Source organism: Rattus norvegicus, chromosome 7 (genome assembly GCF_036323735.1).
Source record: "Rattus norvegicus strain BN/NHsdMcwi chromosome 7, GRCr8, whole genome shotgun sequence".
Lineage (NCBI taxonomy): Eukaryota > Metazoa > Chordata > Mammalia > Rodentia > Muridae > Rattus > Rattus norvegicus.
The window spans coordinates 108,424,010-108,449,355 of NC_086025.1; the positions used below are offsets into that span (position 1 = coordinate 108,424,010).

General features: G+C 50.8%; 1 protein-coding gene, 1 long non-coding RNA gene and 1 other non-coding gene across 4 annotated transcripts; 1 reads left to right on the top strand and 2 right to left on the bottom strand.

Annotated features, from left to right (window-relative positions):
* Window positions 1-2,214: 2,214 nt before the first annotated feature.
* On the top strand, window positions 2,215-21,800 carry LOC134479925 (uncharacterized). The gene is made up of 2 exons (XR_010053846.1): window positions 2,215-12,922; window positions 13,184-21,800. It is a non-coding gene; the product is annotated as an uncharacterized LOC134479925 (long non-coding RNA).
* On the bottom strand, window positions 6,452-6,558 carry LOC120093909 (U6 spliceosomal RNA). The gene has a single exon (XR_005487627.1). It is a non-coding gene; the product is annotated as a U6 spliceosomal RNA (small nuclear RNA).
* Window positions 20,950-24,404, bottom strand: Arc (activity-regulated cytoskeleton-associated protein). 2 transcript variants are annotated; one of them, XM_017595064.3, is made up of 3 exons: window positions 22,394-24,404; window positions 22,014-22,150; window positions 20,950-21,834 (listed from the first exon to the last, which is right to left on the bottom strand). In XM_017595064.3, exon 1 carries the CDS (start codon window positions 24,176-24,178, stop codon window positions 22,988-22,990), a length of 1,191 nt encoding a protein of 396 aa, XP_017450553.1. In that variant the 5' UTR covers window positions 24,179-24,404; the 3' UTR covers window positions 20,950-21,834; window positions 22,014-22,150; window positions 22,394-22,987. The 2 variants fall into 2 exon arrangements, with proteins under 2 accessions (XP_017450553.1, NP_062234.2); NM_019361.2 differs by having other exon boundaries at window positions 22,014-22,153; window positions 22,394-24,394.
* Between the last annotated feature and the right edge of the window lie 942 nt (window positions 24,405-25,346).

The window sequence follows — 25,346 nt, forward strand, 5'->3', positions numbered from 1 at the left end:
GGGCAAAAATACTGGTCCTATCCCCTTGTCCACGTTAGTGTAGCCTCCAGGTATGGTTCTTAAGCACCCAGAAGGCCAGTCCTACCAGTCTGGTACTTTTAATTACTGTGTAATATTTGGATAAGGCTTGTTTAAAAACAAAACAAAACAAAAAGCCCCAAACACTTAAACTTTGATCCGTAAATTTCATGGATGTTGTCCCTGAAATGGTTAAGAAGAGCCAACCAGTAACTGTACTGGTATAAACAGGAGTTTGACATCAACGTATGGGACTATTTGACCTTAAAATAGGCTGGAGAGATGCTGCCACAGTTAAGAACAACGGTTTGATTCCCAGCAACCATACAGCAGCACTCTGATCCTAGTCCCCGAGGCTCTAATGTCCCCTTCTGGTCTCTTTGGGTACTGCATGCATGTGGCACACATACAGGCAAAATACCCACATATGTAAAATAAAAAAAAATATGAAAGGAATTTATTTTATTTAATATATAATTTATATTAATTGGTGTTTTGCCTGCATGTATGTCTGTGTGAAGGTGTCAAATCCCTTGGAACTGGAGTTAGACAGTTGTGAACTGCCATGTGGGTTCTGAGAATTAAACCTGGATCCTCTGGAAGAGCAGCCTGTGCTCTTAACCACTGAGCCACCTCTCCAGTTCTGTAAAACTTAATATCATGTACATAGGTCATCTCTAAATCTCATCCTTTACCTTCCTTAAGCCACTTACTCAGACCTTCAAAACCTGAATAAATATTATGGTTCTCCTTTCCATTCTGGAAGCACCCAGCCATCCCGACCACTTTTCTCATCATTCCCTGTTGCCTTTTCCCCCCCTTATTTTGCCTTCCCATCCCGTCAATACTTTCTTTGCCTTTAAATTATTTACTTTTACTCCCTTCTGTGTTCTTGATTCTGGTCCTCCCTCAGCCCTCTTCTCTCCTCTCTCTACCCTCACCCCTATCCTTTGTTTTCTCTTAACTCGCAGAACAGAGTTTCCCCTCCCAGGCAGTGCATTTGGTGGAGGGATCACAAAGTCTCCCAGGACAGCATATGACTCAGCCATAAGAGATCATGCACAATGATTCTAAGTGCAGTCATGACCTTGGGTGTCCTCTAGCTCAGAAGTATATTTTAAACCATTTGATAAGTGTCCTCCAAATGGCCAGTGAGCCTTCCTCCTTTATAAAGGGAAAACTGAGATGAAGTAGGTAGTCCCAAAGTAAATTCCCCTTTGAGTTTCTGGAAAGAACAACGGTCCTCAGGCTCCCACACCAGAGGATCTGGGGACACTTCTGTGTCTCCATAAAGAATTGGCTAAGGAGCCCAGGCAGCAAATCCAGGAATATGGATCCTACAGAAGCCTGTTATCCTGGGGAAAGTCTTCTTAACAGTCTAATGGAGGGTATAAACTAAGATAGACTGAACTCAGAACTCAGGCTACATCATTCCTAAGTGGGTTACTCAAGACTGGCATACGTGAGCCATTCTGAAAGATCTTATGTCCCCTGGGAAATGTTCTCTTCAGATGTTTCACAAGGTAGCAAATAATCTACTTGGTCTGAGAATATGTTTGTATGGAGACTTGACCAGTCTCAGAGATGCTGGGATAGATAAAGGCAGCCCAAACAAGTGGCGACTGTCTGAGTTCCTGGGATGGGGCCATCCAAATGAATTGTCTTGCCTTATGAGTCAGACCCTTGAAGGCAAATAAGGGCTGATAGGATGTATGGAGGAGTACAAAAGAAGATGTCCTTCAAATTAAAAACCGAACAGCACATCATCCAAGGCAGGATCTGGGTCAGGAGGGTGTAGGGGTAGGAGACCACAGGTCAAGAGAGACCATAGTGTCATTGATTAGTTGGAGGTCTTGCCCTAACTCCATTTTATTCAAGCATGTCTTAGTCACTTTCTGTTTGTCTTTTGTTTTCAAGACAGGATTTCTCTACGTAGTCCTGGCTGTCCTGGAACTCACTTTGTAGACCTAACTGGTCTCAAATCAGAGATCCACCTGCCTCTTCCTTCTGAGTGCTGGGATTAAAGGTGTGTGACACCATGCCCAACTTTATTACTTTTTAATTGCTGTAACAAAGCACAACCAAAGCAACTTAGATAGTGTTTTATTTCAACCCCATGGTTCCAGAGGTTAGAGTGCATGAATATCAAGGTGGGGAGCATGGTGGCAGGTGGCCAAGGCGGGCGGGTGGGCGGGCAGGTGGCAGGCACTGCACTGGAGGCTAGTTGAGAGTTCGCATCTCAATCCAAGAGAGAAATGGGAATGACGAGGACTTTGAAACCTCATAAACCTATCCCTGATGACACACCTCCTCCAACAAGGCCACACCTCCTAATCCTTCTCAAACAGTTCCTCCAACTGGGAACCTACAACTGGGAAGTAGTTGAATGCTTAGAGAGGCTATTCTCATTCAAACTACCACATTCCACTCTCTGGCTCCCATGTTATAATGCAAAATGTATTTAGTCCCAACTTCAAAAATTCCCATAGCCTTATATAGTGTCAACGTTGTTTAAAAGTCCATAAGTCTCTTCTGAAACTCAAAGTAATTGTAACCCCTACCACCACCATTAAAAAAAGCAAATTATAAACTCCCAACATACAATGGCAATATATTACCATTAGAAATGAGGGGAAGGGGGTATAGTGAGGAAATAATGGACCCAACAAAACCAAAACCCAACAAGGCAAAGATTTCTCTGTGCATCCTATCTGCCAGTATTTGCCTTCAAGGGTCTGACTCATAAGGATCTGACTCCAAACCTTGTTGGTGCATGTCTGATGTCAAATGGTTCTCCCCTTACATCTTTGCTGACTGCAACACACTCCCCTCTCTTGGGCTGATTATACTCCCTGTCTGTGGCTCTTTGGTAGACATTTCACAACTCTGGGATCTCCACCATCTTTGGGTCTCTAATGCATTTCAATCTTCGCTTTCACAGCTTCACCAGAGGGTCTCTCCAGGCCTCCATGTGGAGCCTCCCCTGCTACCAGCTTGGCCTCTGGCTTTTCTTAACTAAGAGGCATCTTCCACAATCCCTTTACATATTACTCTTGATTCCAAAGGCAGAACCACATGGCCAAAGCACCAATGTTTTGCTGCCTTGATGGGAGGGAACATGCTTCTTCCTTGAATTACATTTGGAAACATTTTGATGTGTCGTTGCTTTTTTAGCAACAGGAAATTCCTAAGGCCTTTCCTTTTCACAAGTTCCAGGATGAAGTGAACAGGCTCTTGCCTTGAGAGCCGGGGCCCTTTACTGCATTCTGCTTCCAGCCACTTCTTCTCGTCTCTTTGAGCATAGGCCTTGGCTACAACTTTAAATTCCCTGATGCTCTTTCTCCTCGTCAAACTGTACATTTTTAAATTTCTTTTTGCCCTGCTTTCTCCTTTTCATTATAGACCTGCATTAGAGTGATCATAATGACAGAACAACAAAGTCAATAAATAGTAGGCTTCTTAAGATCTCCTCTGACAACAAAATTATTCTAACAAAGGCAAAGAGAAGACACAATCTTTGCCAAAATATCACGAGAATGGTTTCCAGCCCAGTTACTAATAGTATTCCCCTCTGATCTTGTGAGCTAGCCCTCCCATGGCCCACGTTGTTCTCAGCACTTTGATCTTCCAAGCTCCTACTAGGATGACCCATTAAGCCCCACTTAGAGCATTCAACCACTTTGCTTCACAAAGTCCTAATAGTCTTCCACATTGCTCCAAAAGAAAATGGCCGTGTCTATCATAGCAATAGCCCACTTCTTAGTACCAACTTCTTAGTTATTTTTCAATTACTGTAATAGAACAACATGGCTAAAGCAGTTTATAAAACAAAGCATTTAACTTGAGTTACAGAGTCCACGGCCATCATGGCAGACAGCACAGCAGCAGCCAAGCAGGCCATGTTGCTTGGAGCAGTAGCTGAGAGCTTACATTTGATTCTGTTATGAGTCACATTCAGTTTAAGGCTGGGAAGGAGAGACTGAGTCCAGATACCATTTGATCTCAAGGTTTATTCACTACAATGACAAGAATCAATCCATATCACTCACACACACACACACACACACACACACACACACACACACACACACTACTTGACTCAGAAGCAAGCATCAGAGAAGGTCACAGGCAAGTCTTGAGATCTGTCAGTCACTTGCCTGTGTCTCAGGTGGCCGTTCAGAGAGCAAGACAGCATGATGGTCTTCAGTGCCGCAGGCAGCATCAAGGCGTTCTGACTGCTGGCTGCGAGCCTCTGTTTTTATTTGCTTACAAGGGCATAGTCACACTCTAACCAATCACATGCTAGCATTACATCATCTCAGCATTACATCATGAGTTATTACTTCATTCTTACCTACTATACACAGCTGACTGCTCATCTATGTAACATCCAACTCTTATCTGCTACATGCACTCTAACTGTTCATTGCTCTAACATCCGACTGGGTCCCGATCTTATTTTTTGTTTACATGCACTCTACAGATTCACAAGTACAAGACAGAGAGAGAGAGAGATAACTGGGAATGGTGTGGGCTTTTGAAACCTCAAAGCTTGCCACCAGTGACATACCTCTTCCAAAAAGGCTGTGCCCTCTAATGCTTCCCAAATAGCTCCATCAACTGGGGACCACGTATTTTAATATATGTCTATAGGGGCCGTTTTCATTCAAACCACCACAGAGCCCTCTGAAGTCCCCACATACAGTTTTAGGGGCTGGAATATTCTCTCAATCTCTGCCATTTAAGAACCAGAACAGTAGGCTTTCGTGTCCCCTTCTTGTCTCTGTTTTAAGTGGGTTCTGTTCTTGACTAGGAAAATACATGGTATCTTTAAGATGTATCAGGACTGGTGAAGCATTTGTGGCCCAGCCTAAAGTTTCCCAATCCACTCATCATTATTCTCCACCAGAAGTAAACATGAGTTCTCCTTTATGGGAGGAACCAACTATACCTGGCATTGGGAGAGGATGTGTATGCCTAGTAGGGGGAACAGTTTCAGGTACTATTGGAAAAGGATGAGGACTCATTCCCATTTTAAGGCAAGAGAAAGCATTTTTGGAGTTGGCCAAATACTCCTCAAAAGGTTAGGATGAGGCTAGGCATTAAGCCAGGAGAAAAAGATAATCAGGATCCCATATCTACAAAGAAGATGACCATATACTGTCCTGATTATAAGGATGCCCAGTGCTCTACAAGTTGCTCTGTTATGATAGGAGCTTGGAGAGGGTACCTTGGTGCCTGCCAATGTTCAAATGAGGGATGTGATCTTGGGCCATGGAGCTCTTGGGACCTTCCTAGTGATTTCCTCTGCAATTAAAACAGGTTTGGGCAAGGGTCTCTTAATGGCCCTTTCCTTTTAGGGGGGATCCCTTGCATAAGCACCCCAGCTAGCCACAGAGAAAACATTCCCCAGAACAGCCTTTTGGGATGGCCCTCCCTTGGGTGACTCTCATGATGATCTATGGGTCTGGCTTCCTTTGGCTTTGTTTCGAGGTCTAATTTGAAATGATGTGGTGCTTTGAATCACTTGGTTCAAGCTCTTGCCTGATTCACCCACCAGCTTTATCTGTTTTCTGCAGATATGTGGGGCAGATTGGGTCAGGCACTTGTCTCTCAGGGGAAACCTCCTTCAAAGAACCTGGGCCCTTTCGAGTATGTTTCCTCATTATTTTCCTAAATCTCTGGAGGAAAATACTAGGACGTTTCTTCTTCTGTGGCAGACGGAAGCCAGCTGAGAGTGGCTGGACTTTATCCTTTCTCCACCTTAGCATCTCCATTATGCAGTCAATGCTGCGTCCTACCATGGGTTTCCACCTAATCTGAAGTATTCTAAGAGTACCACTTGTGCGTCAGTAGGGTTCACTACATTAGAACCATTGCTGTGGGAAATATGGACTCATTGCTCATGCAAGTTACCCTCCAGGGTTGGGCTCTGGTTCCTCCAAGTTAATTCACAGAGGGCTTTTAGTTGCTGGAAGGCCTGTGAATACAGGTCTGGATATTTATCCAAGTCTCTAGTATACTTTTTTTTACACTTCTTAGTTCTGAAAGCCCCAAGACAAAGTTGGGGTCTTCTACTCCTGTTCTAACTTCCTATAAAGAGAGTATCCTTGGTACCTCAAGGTGAGCTCTAGGAGGCCCTGGATGAGCCTCTGAGGGTCCCTAATATAAGGAGGGGCATTATCTGTAAAGGAGATGAAGTGGGGTATGGGGGTTCAAGAGCATTTAGAAGAAGAGGAGGGGATGAAGGTAGAGAATCAGGGATGATAAAGGGAAGGACCCTTGACATTTAAAGAAGAAAGACCATGGCCAGCATAACATGTCTGACTGGAATTTCCTGACCAATTCAGGGTGCTTTGAGGCCAGAGGTTAGCTGCATATAAAGCACCTCCAACCACTTTCTTTCCCTTTTGTACTTAGAGGGTGTTTTTTTTTTAATATGGAATGCTTCATGAATTTGCCTGTCATCCTTGCTCAGGGGCCATGCTAACCTTCCTGGTATCGTTCCGATTTTAGTATATGTGCTGCAGAGGCGAGCACAGAGGGTGGTGTTATAACGAAGGTTCTCCTGGAGTGGTATGCTGCCTAGCTTTTAAGTCAACTTGACACTGTCTAGAGTCATTTGGGAAGAGAGAACCTTAGCTGAGAATTCTCCCACCAGACAGGTCTGAAGACAAGTCTGTGATGTATTTTTTATTTATTTATAATTGATGTGGGAGGACCTCGTTCACTGTGAGCAGTGCCACCCCACTCCACCCCTCGGGGATATTGGTCTTGGATGCTATAGGAAGACATACTGAACAAGCCCCGGGGTGTAAGTTAATAAGAAGCACTGGCCTCTGCATCAACTCCTGCATCTAGGTCATCTAGGTCCCTCTCCTGATTTCCCTCAACAATGGTGTGACCTGGCTTCCTCCAGTTGTTTATGGTCAGGATGTTTTACCACAGCACTAAAAATCCTAAGAAAACAGGTGGCTGTTTCTCATTGTTCCCCAGGGAGGCCTTGAAACCAGGCTCCTTGGCAAAACAAAACAAAACAAAACAAAACAACAACAACAGCAAACCCAACAGACTCCTTTGCTTGGGGTTTGGGGGATCTAGTGCTTGCCAGGCAGCCCAGTAGAAATCTCTAAAGAATCCTGGAATTCTCTTGTCCCATTTGCAGTGACGGACAGAAGTCCTGGATAGGTTGTCCTTTCCCCACACACATTCTCTAGGGAGCCTATCCGCAGTGGCAGCTCCGCTGACCACAGGGAACAGCGAGTGCAGGAAGAAGTCAAACCAAGTAGTAGGGGCTTCATAGCTCTGCCCCTATCTGCTTTCCTTTTCTATCCAGGAGACTCCTGCCTGCAGGGCCTGCCTCCCTAGTCCCCTGGAGTTCTTCAAATATCTCTGATAGTACCATGCCTCAAAACAAAAGATTTGTCATTGGATTGCCCCGTAAAGCAGCAGAATCTCACTGCCCTTAAGTTTGTGAGATTTTGTCTGAAAAAGAAATGTTAGTTTGTGAAATGAAATGCTGTGCTGGTTCATTTCAACTGTCAAGCTATAAATGTATGGGAAGAGGGAGCCTGAGTTGAGGAAACAGCTCATTGGCCTATAGGCAAATCTGTGGGGCCTGATGCTGACTGATGTGGGAGGGCCCAGCCTACTGTAGGCAATGCCTGTGGTCCTGAGTTGTGTAAAAAAAAAAAAAAAAAAAAAAAAAATGAACTAAGCCAGTAAAAAGCATTTATTCCTGGCCCTTGCGTCCGTCTCCAGGTTCCTGCCCTGACTTTCTACATCAATAGACTGTTAAGCTGTAAAGGTAAAACAAGCTTCTTCCTCTCCCAGGCTGTTTATGTCATGGTGTTTATCATAGCAGTAGAACGCAAGCTAGACCAGCCCTGGTGGCTCACGCCTTAAATCCCAGTGTTGTTTACTTGTGTTATCTCTTTTGTAAACTTATAAGCTACAGGAAACCACCCCAGACCTACCTCTCATGGACCAAATAGACTCCATCTAGATAAGTACACCTGCCTAAAGTTTCCACTTACTACCTATTCCAAAGGGTGGGATTCCTCTGGGTTTCAAATGTACATCTAAAATAAAGAAAATTTTCTTTCTTCCAAATGCACTTAATCTTATTCTCTACCTATAATAAATATACATGTATGTTTCAGCATCTTTTCAAGTCCGGGTGCTTACTACACCCAGGACAACTCCAGAGAAGTGACCTCCAGATGTTCAATCTCCTCTCACAGACACAGATGCTTCTATTGGACCTGTTCCTTCTGACCTTTCCTCAGATGGTTCCACAGACCCTGGACAACAAGGAAACGGCCAACTCTAAGACTGGACAAACATCTCATACCCGCTTTTCCAGGTTCCCTAGAGACACGTCGCCCCATAGCAAGCAGGAAGTAGTCAGAGATCACGGCGACCCTATTCCTGCTCCACCATCGCCTTTCTAATTTTTCTTTTTTAATTAAACCAAAACGAGGGAATGTTGGCATTCCATCTAAGCCCCACACCTACAGTTACCTGGCAACAGCCAAGTATATCTGACTCACTATAAAAGGGGCTGCTTGCCTCCTCTTTATTCTCTTGCCCTCTTGCCCTCTTGCCCTCTTCACCTTTGTCCCGTCTGTCCCCATTCCCCACACCCCACTTCTCTCCATGTGCTCATGGACGGCCTTTACTCCTCTCCTCTTCTACTCTTCTTCTCTCATTAAACCTTTCCACAAGGAGCCATGCTGGCTTGGTGTGGTTTGTCTGGACGAGAGCCAAGATTTCTACCCCAACACCCAGCACTTGGAAGGCAGAGGCAGGAAGGTCTTTAAATTTGAGGCCAGCCAGGACAGTCATGGCTACAGAGAAACCTTGATCCTCTAGAAGAGCAGTCAGTGCCCTTAACTACTGGGCCTTCTCTTTAGTCCCAACTGCAGTTTTAACCAGTCTTTGCTGACACAGCTTCTCTTCTGGAATTCTTGTCCATACTAAGTTACCAAGTAAGTAACTTTTTGTCAGCTGTCTTCTGTCTGCTTGACAGCATTCAGCACATGATACGTGATTTATTGTTTAATATGTATATCTTATGCTTTAGAAATTAATATGGATTATAAGACTTATGATCAGTCCTAAGCTCATAAACCATTTGCCAGGTGGGCAGTGTGTACGCCTGTAATCGCAGCATGAGGGAAACAGAAGCAGGTGGATCTCCGAGCTCAAGGCCAGTCTGGTCTACTGCATGATTTCCAGAACAGCTATGGCTACACAGAGAAACCCTGTCTCAAAAAACCAAAGAAGAGAAAGGGAAGAGGAGGACAGGAGAGGAGGAGGAAAAAAAGAAGAAAGCAAGCCAGACAAGCATCCTTATCCCCAGGGACCATCAGACATAATGGGTCCCTGGTAAATCCGGTGAGTAGATGACAGAACACAGTCAGCTACACTAAGAACAATATATGCCTCAAGCCTTAATTCCTTTGGTATTGAGAAGTAGTAAGGTTGGTAAGGCAGGTAATGGTCGAACGAATACACTGAGAGAAAATGGGACGTCCGGGTCTGGACAGGGTCCTAGAGAATGATGAGCTGGAGGGGGTACATCTCTCTTGGATCTTTCCTGCCCAGGCTTCCATTAAAAAAGACACCCAAATGTTCAGTTGGACTGGGCATTTTAGGGTTAGGATAAAAGTTCTCCGTCTGGAGGGTGGGTCGGTGGCCTTTTCCTTAGTGATGGCACCAGTGACTCTTAGCTTAGGGGTGGTGGTATGACCTTGTCCCTGGTTTAAATCTATTCAGCTGTATGAGGTCAGAGTTTTTAATCTCCAAAGATTAGTCCCTTACTCCTCCTAGTCTCCAAAGAAAATAAAGGGGGCAGATTGGGGGAGTCAGCTGCACTGACTGTGATGGAGGAAGTGTCCCCTCCTTTTGTGAGGTTGCTTGGGATACCAGATGATCATGGTCATCTCTGAATCCTGTTGGAGTTTTCAGTCAGGTATACAAACCTTGAGGCCTTCAAATCCCGAAAGGAGAGTAAACTAATACGGTAATGGCAATGGCTGCCACCAAATTGTCACCTGACCACCGGGTGTGTGCCTCAAGAGACCAACAAGGCAGAGAATTCTGGGCTGTCCCCAGGACTTTAGATCAGCTCACTGCTTGGCGATACCCTCTCCACTTGCTGTCTGTCCACCCAGGCCTCACCCTGTGCTTTGCTCCTTGTTTCTATAGCCCTGAACCTCTAAACTCTGCTGGGCCTGCGCCTGCCTCTCTGCTCTGAGTTCTCAGTAGCTCTTCAACAGGGTTCCTAACATCTTTCCTAACCCACCAGAGAGACTGTGGAGAACTGTCTTAGGCTTAAAGACCATCTTTTAAGGTTCATTCCTGTTTATGATTAAGCCTCTGTTTCTCCAGGGTCAGGCTAGGCTGCACCTGTAACCATACTAAGGTCACTGCCAATGGTTCTTTCTGGTCTACTTGTTGCAGGAACCACAGTCATGTCTTTGTTTCAGGATGTAACATCCCCCTTGCAACTATATCTTTGTTTCGAAGTGATTGTTAAGGCTGCCCTGTTACTACAGCCTTGCGATCACGTGTTGCTTTGTTTCAGGAGGTCATTATGGCTAACTTGTTCTGCTTCTGTTCTGTTCCTGTAACCCAGTACCTGTTTTGCCCACCAAATCCCCTCCTTGGAAATCCCCTACCCCTGAGCTATAAATAACCTAGTCTTCCGAATCACGTCCAAGGCTGATCTCTCAAACCCTGCCTTAGGGAGAGGCAGCCCGTGTACATGAATTTAAGTTTTGCTTGAATTAATTGCTTGCTTGCTCTAGTTTGCCCACGATAGTTTGGGTCAGTGTTCTTTCTCCTCCCATCCTTGGGATTAGCAACTTCACCTCCATCAGCTCTCTTCCTCTGCTCCAGCAAGGCACCCTTAAACTCCTTAAACATTGCTGCAGGCTTTATAAAACCTTATCATTCTGTAGTGTGTGTGTGTGTGTGTGTGTGTGTGTGTGTGTGTGTGTGTGTGTTTCACAGTCTGATGTGTGACCTGAGAATTAATGAGAATAAAAGAATCTGTAAAGAAAATCAGGACTACTTGGCAAATTACAGTCAACAAAGCAAACGTAACTTGTAAATTTACTGTCATTCAATAAAATTCTACTTTGTTGACCAATATAAATGAGTCCATCTATATTTCTAGTAAAACAGGTTCGTGGTAAGAGCCTGTGGAACACTCAAGTCAGACTGGAGCCACTCAGTACACCAGAACCCCAGAGAGTCTACAAGAGTAGCCTGAGCTAGCCCTAACCATTATATTAGGCAGGAAAGCTCCCCTTTATGGCCTCCAGCTCCATTTCTGGATGAGGATGTGGGCACAACCCTGATCAGGCCCATGGACAGAGCTATACAGTTCCCGCCATGACATAGCATTTTCTGTCAGCCATGGGGAAAATGATAGTAGTGGAATTAATTTTACATATTCCAATATGTCCAAAATATCTCCCCATGTATGAAGTATTTCAGAGATTGACCAGAAGAGCCCTGTGGCCAGTGAGAGCAGAGGAGCTGTCTGGAATGTTGCTGACCTACCTGCCCTGGGGCTCTTGTCTAAGGAGGATGGGCTTGGCCCTGGGAACTGAGCTTGGTGAGGCTCAGGATTCCAAGTAGAAGAAAACTTCCTCCAGTTTGTGGTCCCTAGAGCCTTTCACTGGCCAAGCTGGGGGAGAAGGCAGAGGAAGGAAGATTGCAGCCTTAAAGCCCAGCCCTGAGGCTCTCCTTCAGCCTACACAGCTCTCTGGGACTCCAGGCAAGGAGTGTCCTAGCTCCCTGTGGGCGGAAGCAGTGACAAGCGTAGGTTGCCGTTAGTGGGAGAACTGCTCCAGGCATATACAGAGTGCTGGCTGGCTGTCCAGGTCCCCTACACTCACCTGCAGGTGGCCACAGACTGTAGGAGGGGGAGGGGGCAAGAGCAAACACTGAGATAGGGAACACAAGCAGGAAGAAGGGGCTCCACACTGAGTCACAGGAACCACCCTTATGTCCCCAAGTCAGGTCATGTGCAGCTCCCACTGCTTTGCTGGTCAATTGCTGAGTTCAAGGGCAGTCAAAGGGCAGATAGCACAGGAGCTGAGGTGTCGGTGACCAGGACCCATGATGGTGAGGAGTGTCTGAGAGGGAAGGTGACAGTGAGGTCTTGAGTCCTGGCTGGGGATGATGCATAGATGCATATGTGACAAAAAGAGATTTCTAATCCCTCCCCTCCCCTGCTCACCTCTCCCTCCCTTCCCATCCCCCTGATTCCAATCACAGATCTCCCAGGGACCTCTCTTCAACCCACAGCTCCCAATATATGTATAAATGCTCCCCCCGCCACACACACACACACACACACACACACACACACACACACACACACACCCCTCCTCAGGTCTGAGGCCTATCCAACAGGGATATTGTGGCTACCCTAGCTTGGTTCCCATAGCAATGCCTTAGAGGATGGGGGAGGGGCAGAGGTGGAAACACAGAGAAGGTAAAGAGCAACAGCTTCAAAACTGAGCAAGCGGGAGCAGCCAAGAGATCAGCTCCCACCACTAAGGCTGCAGTCTGATGAGCAGCTCTGTCCGTCCTGGCTCCATCCTATTGCAGACTAATGCGCTGCTCTTGCAGACCCAGGCCCCAGGTCCAGGGCACGTGACCAGTCTCTGACATCCCAGCTGTATCCTGAGGCACACTCTGAGTAGGACACAGGTGGTGTCCCTTGCTGTCCCGTGTGTTCCAGAGCAGCCACAGCCAGCACTTGCCAACATCTCCCCAAGGCAGTCCACAGAGTACTGTCCACACTCGTGATGCCTCTCTGACCTGTATGTCAGCCCATCAGCAGCAGCCACAGGAGCTGACACCATCATGGCCTTATTGACAGGTAAGGACACTGAGGGGCTTTGTGGCCACCTCGAAGAGGGGGAAGAGCCTGCTCTACTCTACTGAGGCTGAGGCAAGAATACTTGTCTCACAGTTCCTGGGTGTCACAGCTATTCTTCAGAATGTGCTGTGGACAGCCCTGGGCAGGCTCTAAGGCTACTGCATCTCAGGGCTCTTGGCGTGTCTCTGGTCTCTGAAGGTAGCCATAGCAGTGAGTCCTTGCTGGAATCGTTCTGACGTTGTTCTGTCCTCCCACCTCCAGCTCTCCCTCTGCCTTCTCTGGCACTCTGGCATCTTATGAGGACACTAGACCCACCTTCACCTCAAGATCTACAACAAGGCTGCTTGCACATTGCCCATGCTGTGTAATCTGACAAGGTGATGGCATTCAGAATCTACTCTGCCCATCACAGGAGTGACTGGTGGATCAGAGACCTTGCCAAGTGGAGGAAGGGCAGGGGTCACAGTGGCAAGGTCATGTACCATAGGTAACCATGACCATGGGTTTGGTTGATTGATCTGGCCCTCAATGCGAAGGTAGGCTCAGGTCAGAATTCTGCTGCAGGCTGTGACAATGAGGGCATGCCTGGGCTACAGAAAGGCCTCCTGGAAGAAGGAGTCCACACCAAATCTTCGGAGAATACAGGATCGGGCAGAGGACTGGGAGAGGTTAGTAAAGCAAGGTGTGTCTGAGCACAGCTGCTGGCGTCCCAGCCCAAAATCCCAGGTACCGGCAGAAGAACCATCCCAGCTGCCTCCCAGAAAGGGTAATAAGAGCTAGAGCAAGGGAGACCGACAAGGCAGACATGAGGGATGCTCTTGTGGCTCCAAGCAGAAACTAGGGCCACAGGTAGGAGCTGGCTTTCAGCAAATCACTTCCCTTCTGTAGCTAGGAACCTTGCTTCATCCCAGGTCGTCCTCCCACACATGCCTACAGGCAGCCCAAGGGAGACACACAGAATCCCCAGCCCACACCCCATCTGCTCTTATAGGGAAGCCCTGTGTGGCAAGGGGTCTAGAGAGAGTAAATCCCAATGAGCTGCCTCACAGGTTCTGGGTGGAGTGAGAGCCACAAGACTTCTGGCCGTGGATAGGACTCCAAGACATGCCAAGGTCTGGGCGAACCACCAGCCTCTTGTTCCGTTCCGGAATCAGTGTTTGGCTCCTAGAGGCCAAGTCTGTTTCTTTCCAAGTGGCTGTGGAAAGAAATGGGGACCAACCACCTTCCAAAGCTGCTAACCTCCCTTGCAAGGTGTTAAAACCTCTTGGGAGGCTCCGCTGGCCTGTCCCCTGTGGGGGCAATGTAGAGGGGACAGAATGGAGCCTCTGGGAGGAGGGCAAAGATAAAAATGGAAGAGGTTCTTGACCACTGTGACTGTCCCCGACTCTGGCTCACAAGGGCATCATCCTCTCGTCCCCTAGTCACCCTGAGTGTTAAGAGGCAAACTGGCATTTTCCAGAGGGACTGAACCAGGTGCCAGGACCAAGCAGACAAGATAATTACAGGGGCTAACAGTGACTAAAAATAGCCTCCTTCAGAGCTGTGCTCCTGGCGGGGAAGACACCAGGCTGCCTTAAGCCTGGGCTTGGGCTCTGAGTTCTGTAGGGAGATTCGCCTGTAGCCCACTCCACTCCTGAGAGCTGTTGGACAGGGAAGGTAGTGGTCCTGGGGCTGATGTACAGAAGATTCTGTCCTCAGAGAACAGCAGACAAATGCCAAGACAGAAGGGATGTCCATGGCGCAGTCCAGAAACCTTGTGGGGTAGCAGGTACCTGTGGAGAAGTATGAGGGGATGTGCTAGAATTTACAGACACAGATCCCCCACCATCCCTGCCTGCCATCATCCTAGCAGAGACACACACCTTTGAGGAAGGGAAGTCATATCCTCCTCCGGTAGTTGTTGTCCTGGGGCAATGGCTGCCAGGCAAAACTTGCCCTCCCTTGGTACTTATGTATCCCACTGGGGTCCCAATGCATTTGGCACAGGGTCAGGGCTTAGCATGGGCTTGGAGAAGGATACAGAACCAGCCACTGGAAGGACATATCCACCTGCCACCTGCCCCTGCCTTCTCAGGGCTGTGCCTCTGGAAAGGGGACCAGTAGAAGCAAAGGCACACTGTTGGTGAGACCCTAGGCAGACAGATGACCACAAAGCAATTGGTGAGAACCAGGCAGGATCGGGGGGTGGCCCCCCTTGTGGAATGAGGGTGGTGTCTACCCAACCTATGTGAGGGCAGAGGACCTGGGAGGCTGGAGAGAAGTTAGGAAAAGAAGGCGGGGAGATGGAAGTAAAGGGAGACAAATAGGGAGAGACAGAACCAGGGAAAGACACACCGTAGGAGAAAGGCAGGAACGGACACAGAGATGGAGACAGAAGCAGAGACAAGGAGAAGCAGGGAGACAAGGGAGACAGACAATGGGGAGACAGAAAGGAATCAGAAATGGAGACAGGCACAGGCAGAGGGAGACGGGGAGATAAGAGACGGAGATACGCAGGGAACAGACACGGGGACAGGAGACAGAGCAGGGAGGAGGAAGGCACAGGAGGGACACTGGAAATGTGCGATGGTGGGAGCCAGACTGGTCCCCAGTCCTTTATCCAAGCCTCCCTACTGTCTGAATCCTGGAGAAAGGGAGACTACCTAGGGGCATGGTGGACAAGCTGAGGAAAGACAGACTCGGGGAGACTGTGTGGTTACCTGCTGACTCTTGGGCCTCAGAGGCTGGCAGACTGACATTCATGCTGGAAGGTCTGTTCTTGCCTAGAGGACAGTGTTATGTCTGAGTGGCGCCGTAGAGCTCTGCATTTGCTGCAGTCTAGTGCAGATGGGAGTATGGGCATGGAAGGGCCCAGAAGAAAAAAAAAAAGGCAAGTTCAAGTTCAGCACAATGAGCTGTGATCAAAGAGGTTGGAGCCGCCGACTTCTGCTGAGTGTAACCAGGATAATTACAACAGTGGTCACCAGGCCTTGGGGGTGGGGGAGATTGGCATCTACAGACTGTAAGGGCAGCAGCCATGGTCACACAGGTGATAGACTGTTGCCCACACTCAGAGAGACTCCTGAAAAACATCTGATGAGAGGAGAGGTTGGCTGCCGGGTCGTAGTCCTGGGGTCCTTTGTAGTCCAAGGTGAAACTTCATCTCCTGTGGTTGCTGACTTCCTGTATCACAGTTCAGCAAAGATCCTGCACCACCTGCACAGGTGCAATTCTTTGGGGGGGGGGTGCATAAACAATTGCTCAGTTCATGTCTCCTAACCTGCTGGCAGATGGCGGCTGTTTACTGTGTCAGCAAGATGTGGTTCCCGCCCTTGAAATGGAGACACACAGTCTGAAGCCACTGTTCTTACCCAAGCAGCGATCAGAAGCAGAACTCCCAGGACATCTGTGACTGTGGAGCATCCTGCCGGAGTGCCGAGTGGGGAGGCCTCGGAAGCAGACTACGAAGCTCTCACGAGCTGGGAACTTGGCAAGAGCAAGCACAACTATGTAGATGCCCACGATGGTGTAGGCCAGCCAATTTCTAGAATGGCCATGATTCCTCTTCCTATACTCAGGCCAGCCTCTCCCTATCAAGGTCTCTGAGGTGGCTTGGGTTTCCTGTAGTAGTCTAAGCAGGCGTCGTTCAGGAGTAGGCCCTGAAGGGCAGTTGTTTTAGACTGTTACGGGGCAGAAGGGAAAAGAGCTTTGAGGTAGGCCCTGAGGAAGGATAGACAGGAGGACGCTTGCAGCTCACCTGCTGACTCCTTATCTCTCTTTGGCCTCAGTTTCCCCACCCACATCAGGAGGAGACATTTTACTCTGGGACTCACTCCATAGACAAGTGGGAACTTCTGGACAGGGGATCCTGTCCTACATCTGATTCCTCCACGTAGGGGCCCCCATACCCAAGTGGGTGCCTGGCCTCCTTCCCAGAGGAAACGGGCTAATGTATGCCACCCAGTGCCTTCAAAACTAGGGCATAAGCTGAGAGCTCTGACAGGCGTGGGAGAGCCCCTCAGGAGGAGATGGAGGCAAACCGGAAGAGAGGCGGCAGCTGAGAATCCTCATCTCCACCCTGTGGGAGTGAGAGGTCAGTGTGTGACCTGTGAGAGGTAGAAAGTAGCTGGGAGTCATGAGAAGCCCATGGACAGGCTCCATAGATGGCTGGAATCAAGGGTCAGTGGGAGCAAGAGACAGTTTCCCCCAGGTAGAGCCCTGCCTTTGGTCCATCTAAACAGTTCCCTGACCCTCCGCAGATCCATTAGGAACATTAGAGTCCCTGCTTCTTGCTCTGTTCTGCACAGGAGGAAAGTCATGCTTACAAAGGACACATACTGGGAGGCTTGGGAGGTGGAGTCAGACGATGAGAGTTCAACTGCAAGGACCCACAAGCTCATAGTTCTGAATGGGTCTTAGCTAACATCAGAAGCCGGACTGTAGCTGACCACATTGCGATTTGAGCAAGCCCTACCCAGGCCTCATGCAGACATGTGGACCTGAGGGAGGAGCCCCTGGTGGGGTAACTGCAGTAAGTTCACACACATGTCCTCACTGAAGGGGGTATGTGGGCACGAGATCACCATGTGGGCAGTGGCAAGAAGCGCCTTGCCCTTGAGAAAGGTGTGTCTCCATGGTGAAGGGACAGGAGATACTCTGTGTGGGAAGACGCTGGCCTGGGAGAGGAATGGTACCAGTCGAGATTCAACGCTTCCTGTCTTGGGTTGTCTAAGCTTTGACAGGACCACCCTGGACAGGGCCACCTGCAGGGAGGAATCCATATAGCAAGAATGCTAAGCCTTGACCCCTGGGGACAGTCCCAACACAGAGGGCACATTGGAATTAACTCCTTGAGGCGTGAGGAAACCTTTGACCACTGGCTATGACACCTCCCAAGACACTGAGTGTCTGCCACATCCCTCATGGTGGTAGGTAGACGCAAGCCGGGAGAGCTGTCCTCCCGGGCAGGCTCCAAAAGGCTGGAGCCTTAGGTCCTGCATTGGGTCCCAGTCACAGGCCAGGGCAGTGACATAGGGTACTCCTCCCTGTTCTTTGTGGCTTTGCTGATCTCAGCGTGTGTCCACGGGATGGGGAAGGGGGAATGGGCAAGACAAGTCCAGATTTGGCTAGTGCTGGCCATTTTTTCCGCAGTTCCTTTTCATTCACCCTCCAAGTCCAAGGCAGACGGAACTTGCCTGAGCTGGGGAATAAATATGGCTGTTGAAACTCGAGGGAAGAAATAAAACACACTTTATGTGTTGGGTGGGGTGGGGGATGAGGTGACATAGGAACCTACTCTCTGTTGACTATGGAAACAGATGTGGAGATCATCCTGAGTGACTGAGATGGAACCTCTTCTTCCCCGGTGGAGGAGTGGGCCTCCTGAAGCCCTGAGGGTGGCTGGTCACAGTGGCACGGCTGCTAATCCTCTTCCACTGGCTTGTAGCTGTCCTTGATGGCCAGCCCAGGGGGATTTGAAGGGCACATATTCAGTCTGAGGTGGGGCTGTCTGTGTCTTTGTAGCCTCTGCTTCTCTTCACTGTCCCTGACCCTGAGTCATCTTCATGGCTGTGGGTTCCCTGAGCCTTGTTGAATGAACCACACCAACTATCCTTTCCCCTTGGAGCCTCCTTGTGCTTTCTGCCCTGGGCTCATTCTGAGGGAAGGAACAGTTGCTGTGACCTGGCAGGGTGGGCTGAGAGGCTACAGCAGAGTAAAGACAGAAGGAAAGCTGTTGGCCCAGACAAATGGTCAGCCTGGAGACCTAGCCTTCACCAGTCCTCTTCCCTCTCCCACTCAGGCTACTTGATCCTCCCTTCTTTCCTTCCCACTTCGTCCTCTAGGGTGCCCACTCACAAAACTGTGTGACCACACATCTTATCTTTTACTAACACCAAAACCCCACTCTACCTACTGAGAGGAATCCCAAGACTCAGTGTGGCCTTGAAAAGGGAAGTGGAAACTGGGCCAGGCCACTGAAACTGATCCTTCGATGTGGTCTGTACCTCAAGGGCAGGATGTAAGTCACCTGGATTCCAGGCTCCTTGCTCCATGGAGAAAGGCACAGCCCGGCAGGTAGCCAGGACTAGGTGAGACAGGGTCTGATGTGTCTTACCCCTCTTGGGATGTCTTCCTGACTCCTCCCTTCCTGGGACTCAGCCTTGAGTCCAGGGGGGCTGGGCTCATTCTCTCCATGCCCAGGGCATGGCTATTTTGCCTTCCTTGTCCATTTGAAAAGGTGTCCACCTCTCCCACACTCAACATCTACAGAAGGCAGAGCCCCCATACCTGCCTCTCTGTCCTGAGTCGTTTCACAGTTGTGTCTTACCTTTTGTCCCCTCATGGAGTGAGGCAGACTTGATATCAGAGAAAGGTCATGACCCTGGGATGTGACCAGAGTCCCGTCTGAACTAGATGTCCAGGCAGAGCCCAAGGGGCACCCTGGAACCCCTGTCACTGTCCAGCTCAGCTCCAAATCCTCTCAAGCACAGCCCTCTCCCTCAGTTCCCCTGCCCTACTGCGAGAAGACGAGAAGACATCGCAGACCATGACACCCAGTGTGTAGGTATATCCAGGGCTGGTGGAGCACACTGTGGGGGAGGGGCGATCAGGAATTGAGAGTGGGCTGGGCCCTTGCATCTCTTGCGGCACCCCATGTGGGGACCTTTGCCTGTTTCCTTGGGTACAGAAACACAGAGCCATGTCTCAAATCGCCGGTGTTCAGGAAGTCTGTCAATCACAGGGGCGACGTATTAAAAGGAAAGCCGTGTCTGGTCCCAGGTTCCTGAGCACAACAGTGTGGGAGCAAGAGAAAGCGGCCTTTCTCTGCAGTGGCACCCGCCTCTGCCTCTGCCACTATCCCTCCCTCTTGTCAGCAGTTTCAGTCTGTAAAAGAAGCAGAGGAGAGAAAGGGCAGAGGCACTTTTCATCTTCCCTGGCGCTTGTGGCTCCTGCTGGCCCTGCGGAGGGTGACGACACTTCCTGACAGCAGGTGGCTCCCTCCTTTCCATCTGTAACCTGCCTCCCAGGCCTCTGCTCTGGGTCTGGAAGCCTTTAGCCTCCCCTGGGCAGGTGCCGTGCTGCTTCCAGGCACCAGCAGGTGCAGCTCTTCCCAGGCTGGGCTGGGCCTGGCTGATGCCATTCCTGGCTAGCCCTGCTGGCCTGCCCAGGGCTCCAGGAAGCAGAACTCCAGCAGAGGGGGCAGTGGGCGTCTGCAGACGACTATGGCACTATTGGTTCTATTGATGACCTATTGAGCCCCTGGGCCATTCAAACACACCCTAATTCTGTGGTGCTCCAAAGGTATAGTGAAATTTGGGTTTAAATAAGAGTGTGTGTGTGTGTGTGTGTGTGTGTGTGTGTGTGTGTGTATGTGTGTGTGTGGAGAGGGGTCATATGAAAAGCCAAGGCAAAGCTGAGGCCTCCAGATTAGTTAAAAGTGCTCTCCCATGAACACTAGAGCTCCAGCACCATGGACTTCATTAGACCAGGATGGTGTGGCCTAGCAATCAAATAGTCCCTTTTCACCATTCTCTGTCTCCTGCTAGCCCTGAGGTCTGGCTGGCAAGGGGTTTTGTGTACTCTTGGTAATTCACCTCTCCTTCCTCTCAGTAACCTGGCACTGCCCACAGAGGTGACCTTGAACAGGTTATTTCCAAGTCCTCGAACCCAGGGCTGGATACAGTTAAGAGATGGTTTCTCATTTTGTAGATAAGAAAACTGAAGGCCAGGAAGATGGCGTACACCATCCTTTAGACAGGACTTTGACCCTGTCTCCAGATCCCAGGCTGGGCTAGATGAGCCCAGTTCTGCAGAAGGGATCCCTTATAGTATACCTTGCACCCAGCATGGGGACTCAAGGGCCTGTCCAGGCCTAGAGGCCACGGGGTTGGCCTTTAAGGCTGAGGGTTCCAGACTTAGAGAAGTTTTCCTGGGGTCCATAGGCGGGGTTCCTGTGCCTCCTTGAGCAGTCACCCCCAGGTGAGCAGCCTCCTCTGAGGTCCTGCTTCAGCCCATCCCACACCTTAGAGAAATGGCACATGCTCCAATAAATTTCATAGTTTTATTAACAAAATCATATATATGTATATATATATATATGTCTGTCTTTGAGGTAAGATGGTGTGGGCAGATGGCCTGGCTGGATATTGAAGGCTTGGTGAAAATAGGGGATAGCCACACTCTTGAGATCTCCAGGGTCTCCCTAGTCCCCAGAGCTAGCCAAATTAGTATGGGTCATGGTTTATGTGCAAAAATAAACCTGTGGGGGCTGGCAGGGGCACAGGGTGGGGGATCTGTCAGAACAGCAGTGGAACTGGTCTCAGAACACCAATGGACCAGGCAGATGGAGGAACCTCAACATGGCCTACTCAGACTGCAGACACGAGCAGTTACCAACACGAGGTGGTTGGTGCTGGGGTGTGGATGAGGTTCCAGCTGGGCAATCACCCGGCAGGTCAGGGAAGTGCCTGGAACAGCCTAGGAGCCAAGGCATGGGGTCTCCTGGGACTGGACTTGACCGGCAGGCAGGGCACAGCAGGTAAGGTCAGGCTGGGCTAGGGCCCGAACCTTAAGGCTCCTGCAAGGTTCTGGCGGGGGCCAAAGGCCACGCAGCGAACTGGGCTCTGTGCTGAGAGGGCACAGACCCTGCTCAAGCTGCAGTGGCTTGTGGCAGGCAGCTGGTGAGTGGCCAGCGGAGCGGGCATTCGTGGCAGACCCGGGGTTTCACGCTGGCTTGTCTTCACCTTCAGCTCTGAGGCTGAGCTGGGTGCTGCCCTCTGCCAGGCACCTCCTCTTTGTAATCCTATTTTCTCTGCCTTGAAAGTGTCTTGGAACCTCTGTGCAGGCAGCTTCAAGAGAGGAGGGGACGGTGCTGGTGCTGGGGTGGTACCCCTTCCAGACATGGCCGGAAAGACTTCTCAGCAGCTTGAGACCTGAAGGAGACAGAAAGCAGCAGCAAGATGGTTAGAGAACTGCTCACCGCTAGATCTAGGAGGGACACCAGGTTACCCTGCTCCCAGCTGGCGCCCCTGGGGCCTGTCAGATAGCCCAGAAATCTAGAGAGTAGCTGGGATCTGGGGCTTGCTCAGGACAGGAGGCAAGACTCTCTTACCTGGTGTCGTTCTCCTGGCTCTGAAGACTCCAGCTGCTGCCTCAGCTGGGGGTGAGGACTCAGCCCCTCTGGGACCCTCCACCTGGCATGGCTGAGTCATGGAGCCGAAGTCTGCTTTTCTTCACTGGTATGAATCACTGCTGGGTGAGAAATCACAGGGTCCCCGTGAGTTGGCATAGCAAATTCCCCCAGTACCGCCCCCACCTCAGTCCCCTCCTTGGACCATGAAGTACCAGAGCCCACCACAGTGGCACCCACCCCGGTGCCACTTCACTCCACCCTTGCAGCTAATCTGCCAGGGAAGCCTTGGAGGGTTCCTAGAAAGTGGACTTGGCTCTGCTGCCCTCCCCCAACTCTAAGATACATGGAGCAGGGCTCACCTGGGGGCCAGGAGGCGCCAGCGCGTCAGGTCTGCTGCTTCAGCTCACCCTGAGAGGGGAGCTATGCTGCCCAAGACTGGCCAGTTGCTCTGGGAGGCAGGTAGGGCACCAGCTGGATCTGCTGTGTCTGTAGGAGCGGGCTGCATCCCCGGAAGTAGAGGTTCCTTCGGCCATCTCTGATTCTGCTTTAGCATCTGCCCTGGGATGCCCCTTGGGTTTGGTGCCTACTTTTCGTTGCCTTTCAGACACTTGATTTCTTGACTACCCAAAGGGCCCTGGACACTGATGCAGAATGAGGAAGCCAAAGGTGTTCTGATGGTCTGAGAGTGTAGAGGGTGAGGCCACTGGAGACAGGGCCAGGACTAGGGCAGACAGGTGAGGGGTAGGTGGCAGGTGGGAGCCCTATGGGAGAGGGGCTTCTTGATGTCCATGAATCATGGTTGTGTGGCAGTTGTGAGTCAGGCCAGTGGGTGAGAAGGTGTCTGGCTGGACAGGGCATCCCCTTGGGTGTCAGCCCCAGCTCAATCAAGTCCTAGTTGACAAAAGCCACAGACTGGGTGTGGCAGGCAGGCTGGGGACCCTGGGCTGGCCCCTCTATTCAGGCTGGGTCCTGTCACTGGCTACTGACTCGCTGGTAAGAGCAGGCGTGAGTGCCTCAGTCTCATCCTCTGTGGGCAGAGGGGTGACAGAAGGCTCAGCTGCCTGCTCCAGGCCGTCCTGAACTTCCATGCCCCTCTGGATGAGCTGCTCCAGGGTCTTGGGGAGTGGGTGGCGCAGAAAGCGCTTGAACTTGGGCTGCAGGGTGCCCACCACATACTGAATGATCTCCTCCTCCTCAGCGTCCACATACAGTGTCTGGTACAGGTCCCGCTTACGCCAGAGGAACTGGTCAAGTGGCTCACCCTGCTTCTGTGGCAGGTCCAGCTCCCGCTGAATGGCTTCGCGGGAGAGCGTACCCTCACTGTACTGCAGAAACTCCTTCTTGAACTCCACCCAGTTCTTCACCGAGCCCTGTTTGAACTCCCACCACTTCTTGGCTGGCCCATTCATGTGGTTCTGGATCTGGGACAGCCAATATTCTTCAGAGCCACCCACCTGCCGCAGGTACTCTTCCAGGTGGCTCAGGAACTCCCGTGGGTCCTCAAAGATCTGGGTATCCACACCTGGGCTTGGTTGCCCATCCTCACCTGGCACCCAAGACTGGTATTGCTGAGCCCCAACTGACTCCTGCTCAGGCAGCTCTCCTGCGGCAGGTGGCGGGGTGATGGCATAGGGGCTAACAGTGTAGTCGTAGCCATCAGCTTCCTGGCAGTAGGGCTCTGGACCCCCCACACCTACAGAGACAGTGTGGCGGGCCGGCTCGCTGCCCACTGGGTACTTGCCGCCCATGGACTCCAGGCGGTCGGCCCACCTCTCCAGACGGTAGAAGACCTCCCTCCACACGTGCATCTCACGCTTGACCCAGCGCTCCAGGTTGGCGATGGTCTCCTGGCAGCGGCAGAGACAGGCCTTGATGGACTTCTTCCAGCGCTGTGAGTCGCCCGTGGGCACATAGCCGTCCAAGTTGTTCTCCAGCTTGCCCACCGACCTGTGCAACCCTTTCAGCTCTCGCTCCACCTGCTTGGACACTTCGGTCAACAGATGCCGGTGGGTCCTCCGTACGTGCTCCAGCATCTCAGCTCGGCACTTACCAATCTGCAGGATCACATTGGGTTTGGCGGCCGGCCCACCCCGCGGGGCAGGGTAGGCGTGGAGGCCGCCGGTCGTCATATGGTCCAGCTCCATCTGCTCGCCGGGGTTACGGTTCGGGACAGGCTAAGAACTCCTCTGAGGCGGAAGCCAGAAGGATTCAGAGCCGGCGGCTGCAGCGGGCGCGAAGCGGCAGTGGCAGTGGCAAGTGCGCGGTGCCGGAGGAGCTTAGCGAGTGTAGCAGGCTCGCCGCCGCTCAAGCTGAAGAGGCCCAGAGACTGCGGCTGAGGGAGGACTACTCGCCAGAGCACTGCACTAAAGCCGCCACCGGCGGCTTTTTATGCTGCGCGGGGCCCGTGGGCGGCAGCTCGCGGAGCCCTGGCTCCCATTGGCCGCGCCCAGGCTCCGCGCCAGAGCCCGCCCGCGCCCTCTCCTGCCGCAGGCCCCGCCTCTCCCGCGCCTACTCGCTCCCCTTCCGCGGGTGCCCTCAAGGACCCGCCCCTTCACAGCCCGGAGTGACTAATGTGCTCTGCTGCGCGCCTCCCACCCGGAGGGATCTTAGAGACCAGAGACACTCTCCTCTGCCTTGTCCTGAGCAGCGAGGGTGAAGCTAAGGCAGGTTATTACATGCTATTTGCCCTCAGGGTCTGATCTCTCAGGGAGCAGCTGGACACTACCCGTCTGGATCGCTGATGCGCCTATCCTGACCCTTGCCCAGCCTGTCCACACAGTATGCAACCTCAGAAGTGCCTGGTAGGAATCTCTCACTCCAAACTCTTCCATTTTCAGCTGCCCTTGGTTAGTGGACACACACACACACACACACACACACACACACACACAGAGAGAGAGAGAGAGAGAGAGAGAGAGAGAGAGAGAGAGAGAGAGAGAGAGAGAGGGAGAGAGAGAGGGAGAGAGGGAGAGAGACCCCTACCTCCTGCCCATCATTGCCCCAAGAGTCATAAGTCCAAGTCCTAGCCTGGTCCAAAACTGTTAGGGAACTCCACTCGGGCAACGCTTTTTCCAGACCCCTTCATTGGTGTGTTTGTGGACACTGGGTGGCCCTGTCTGTGTGTCAGTAGCCTGCAGTGCCCTGAAGCAAATATATCACTTGAACCTGTACAAACACTGGGATAAGGCATAGGAGTATCAGGAGCTGCAGGCAACATCGCTGAACCCTGAAGCCCCCTGGACACAGCCAGAATTGGACCAGAAGCTTCAAGACTTCTAAGAGGTTAGACTGGAGGACGGAGGGAGGGAGAAA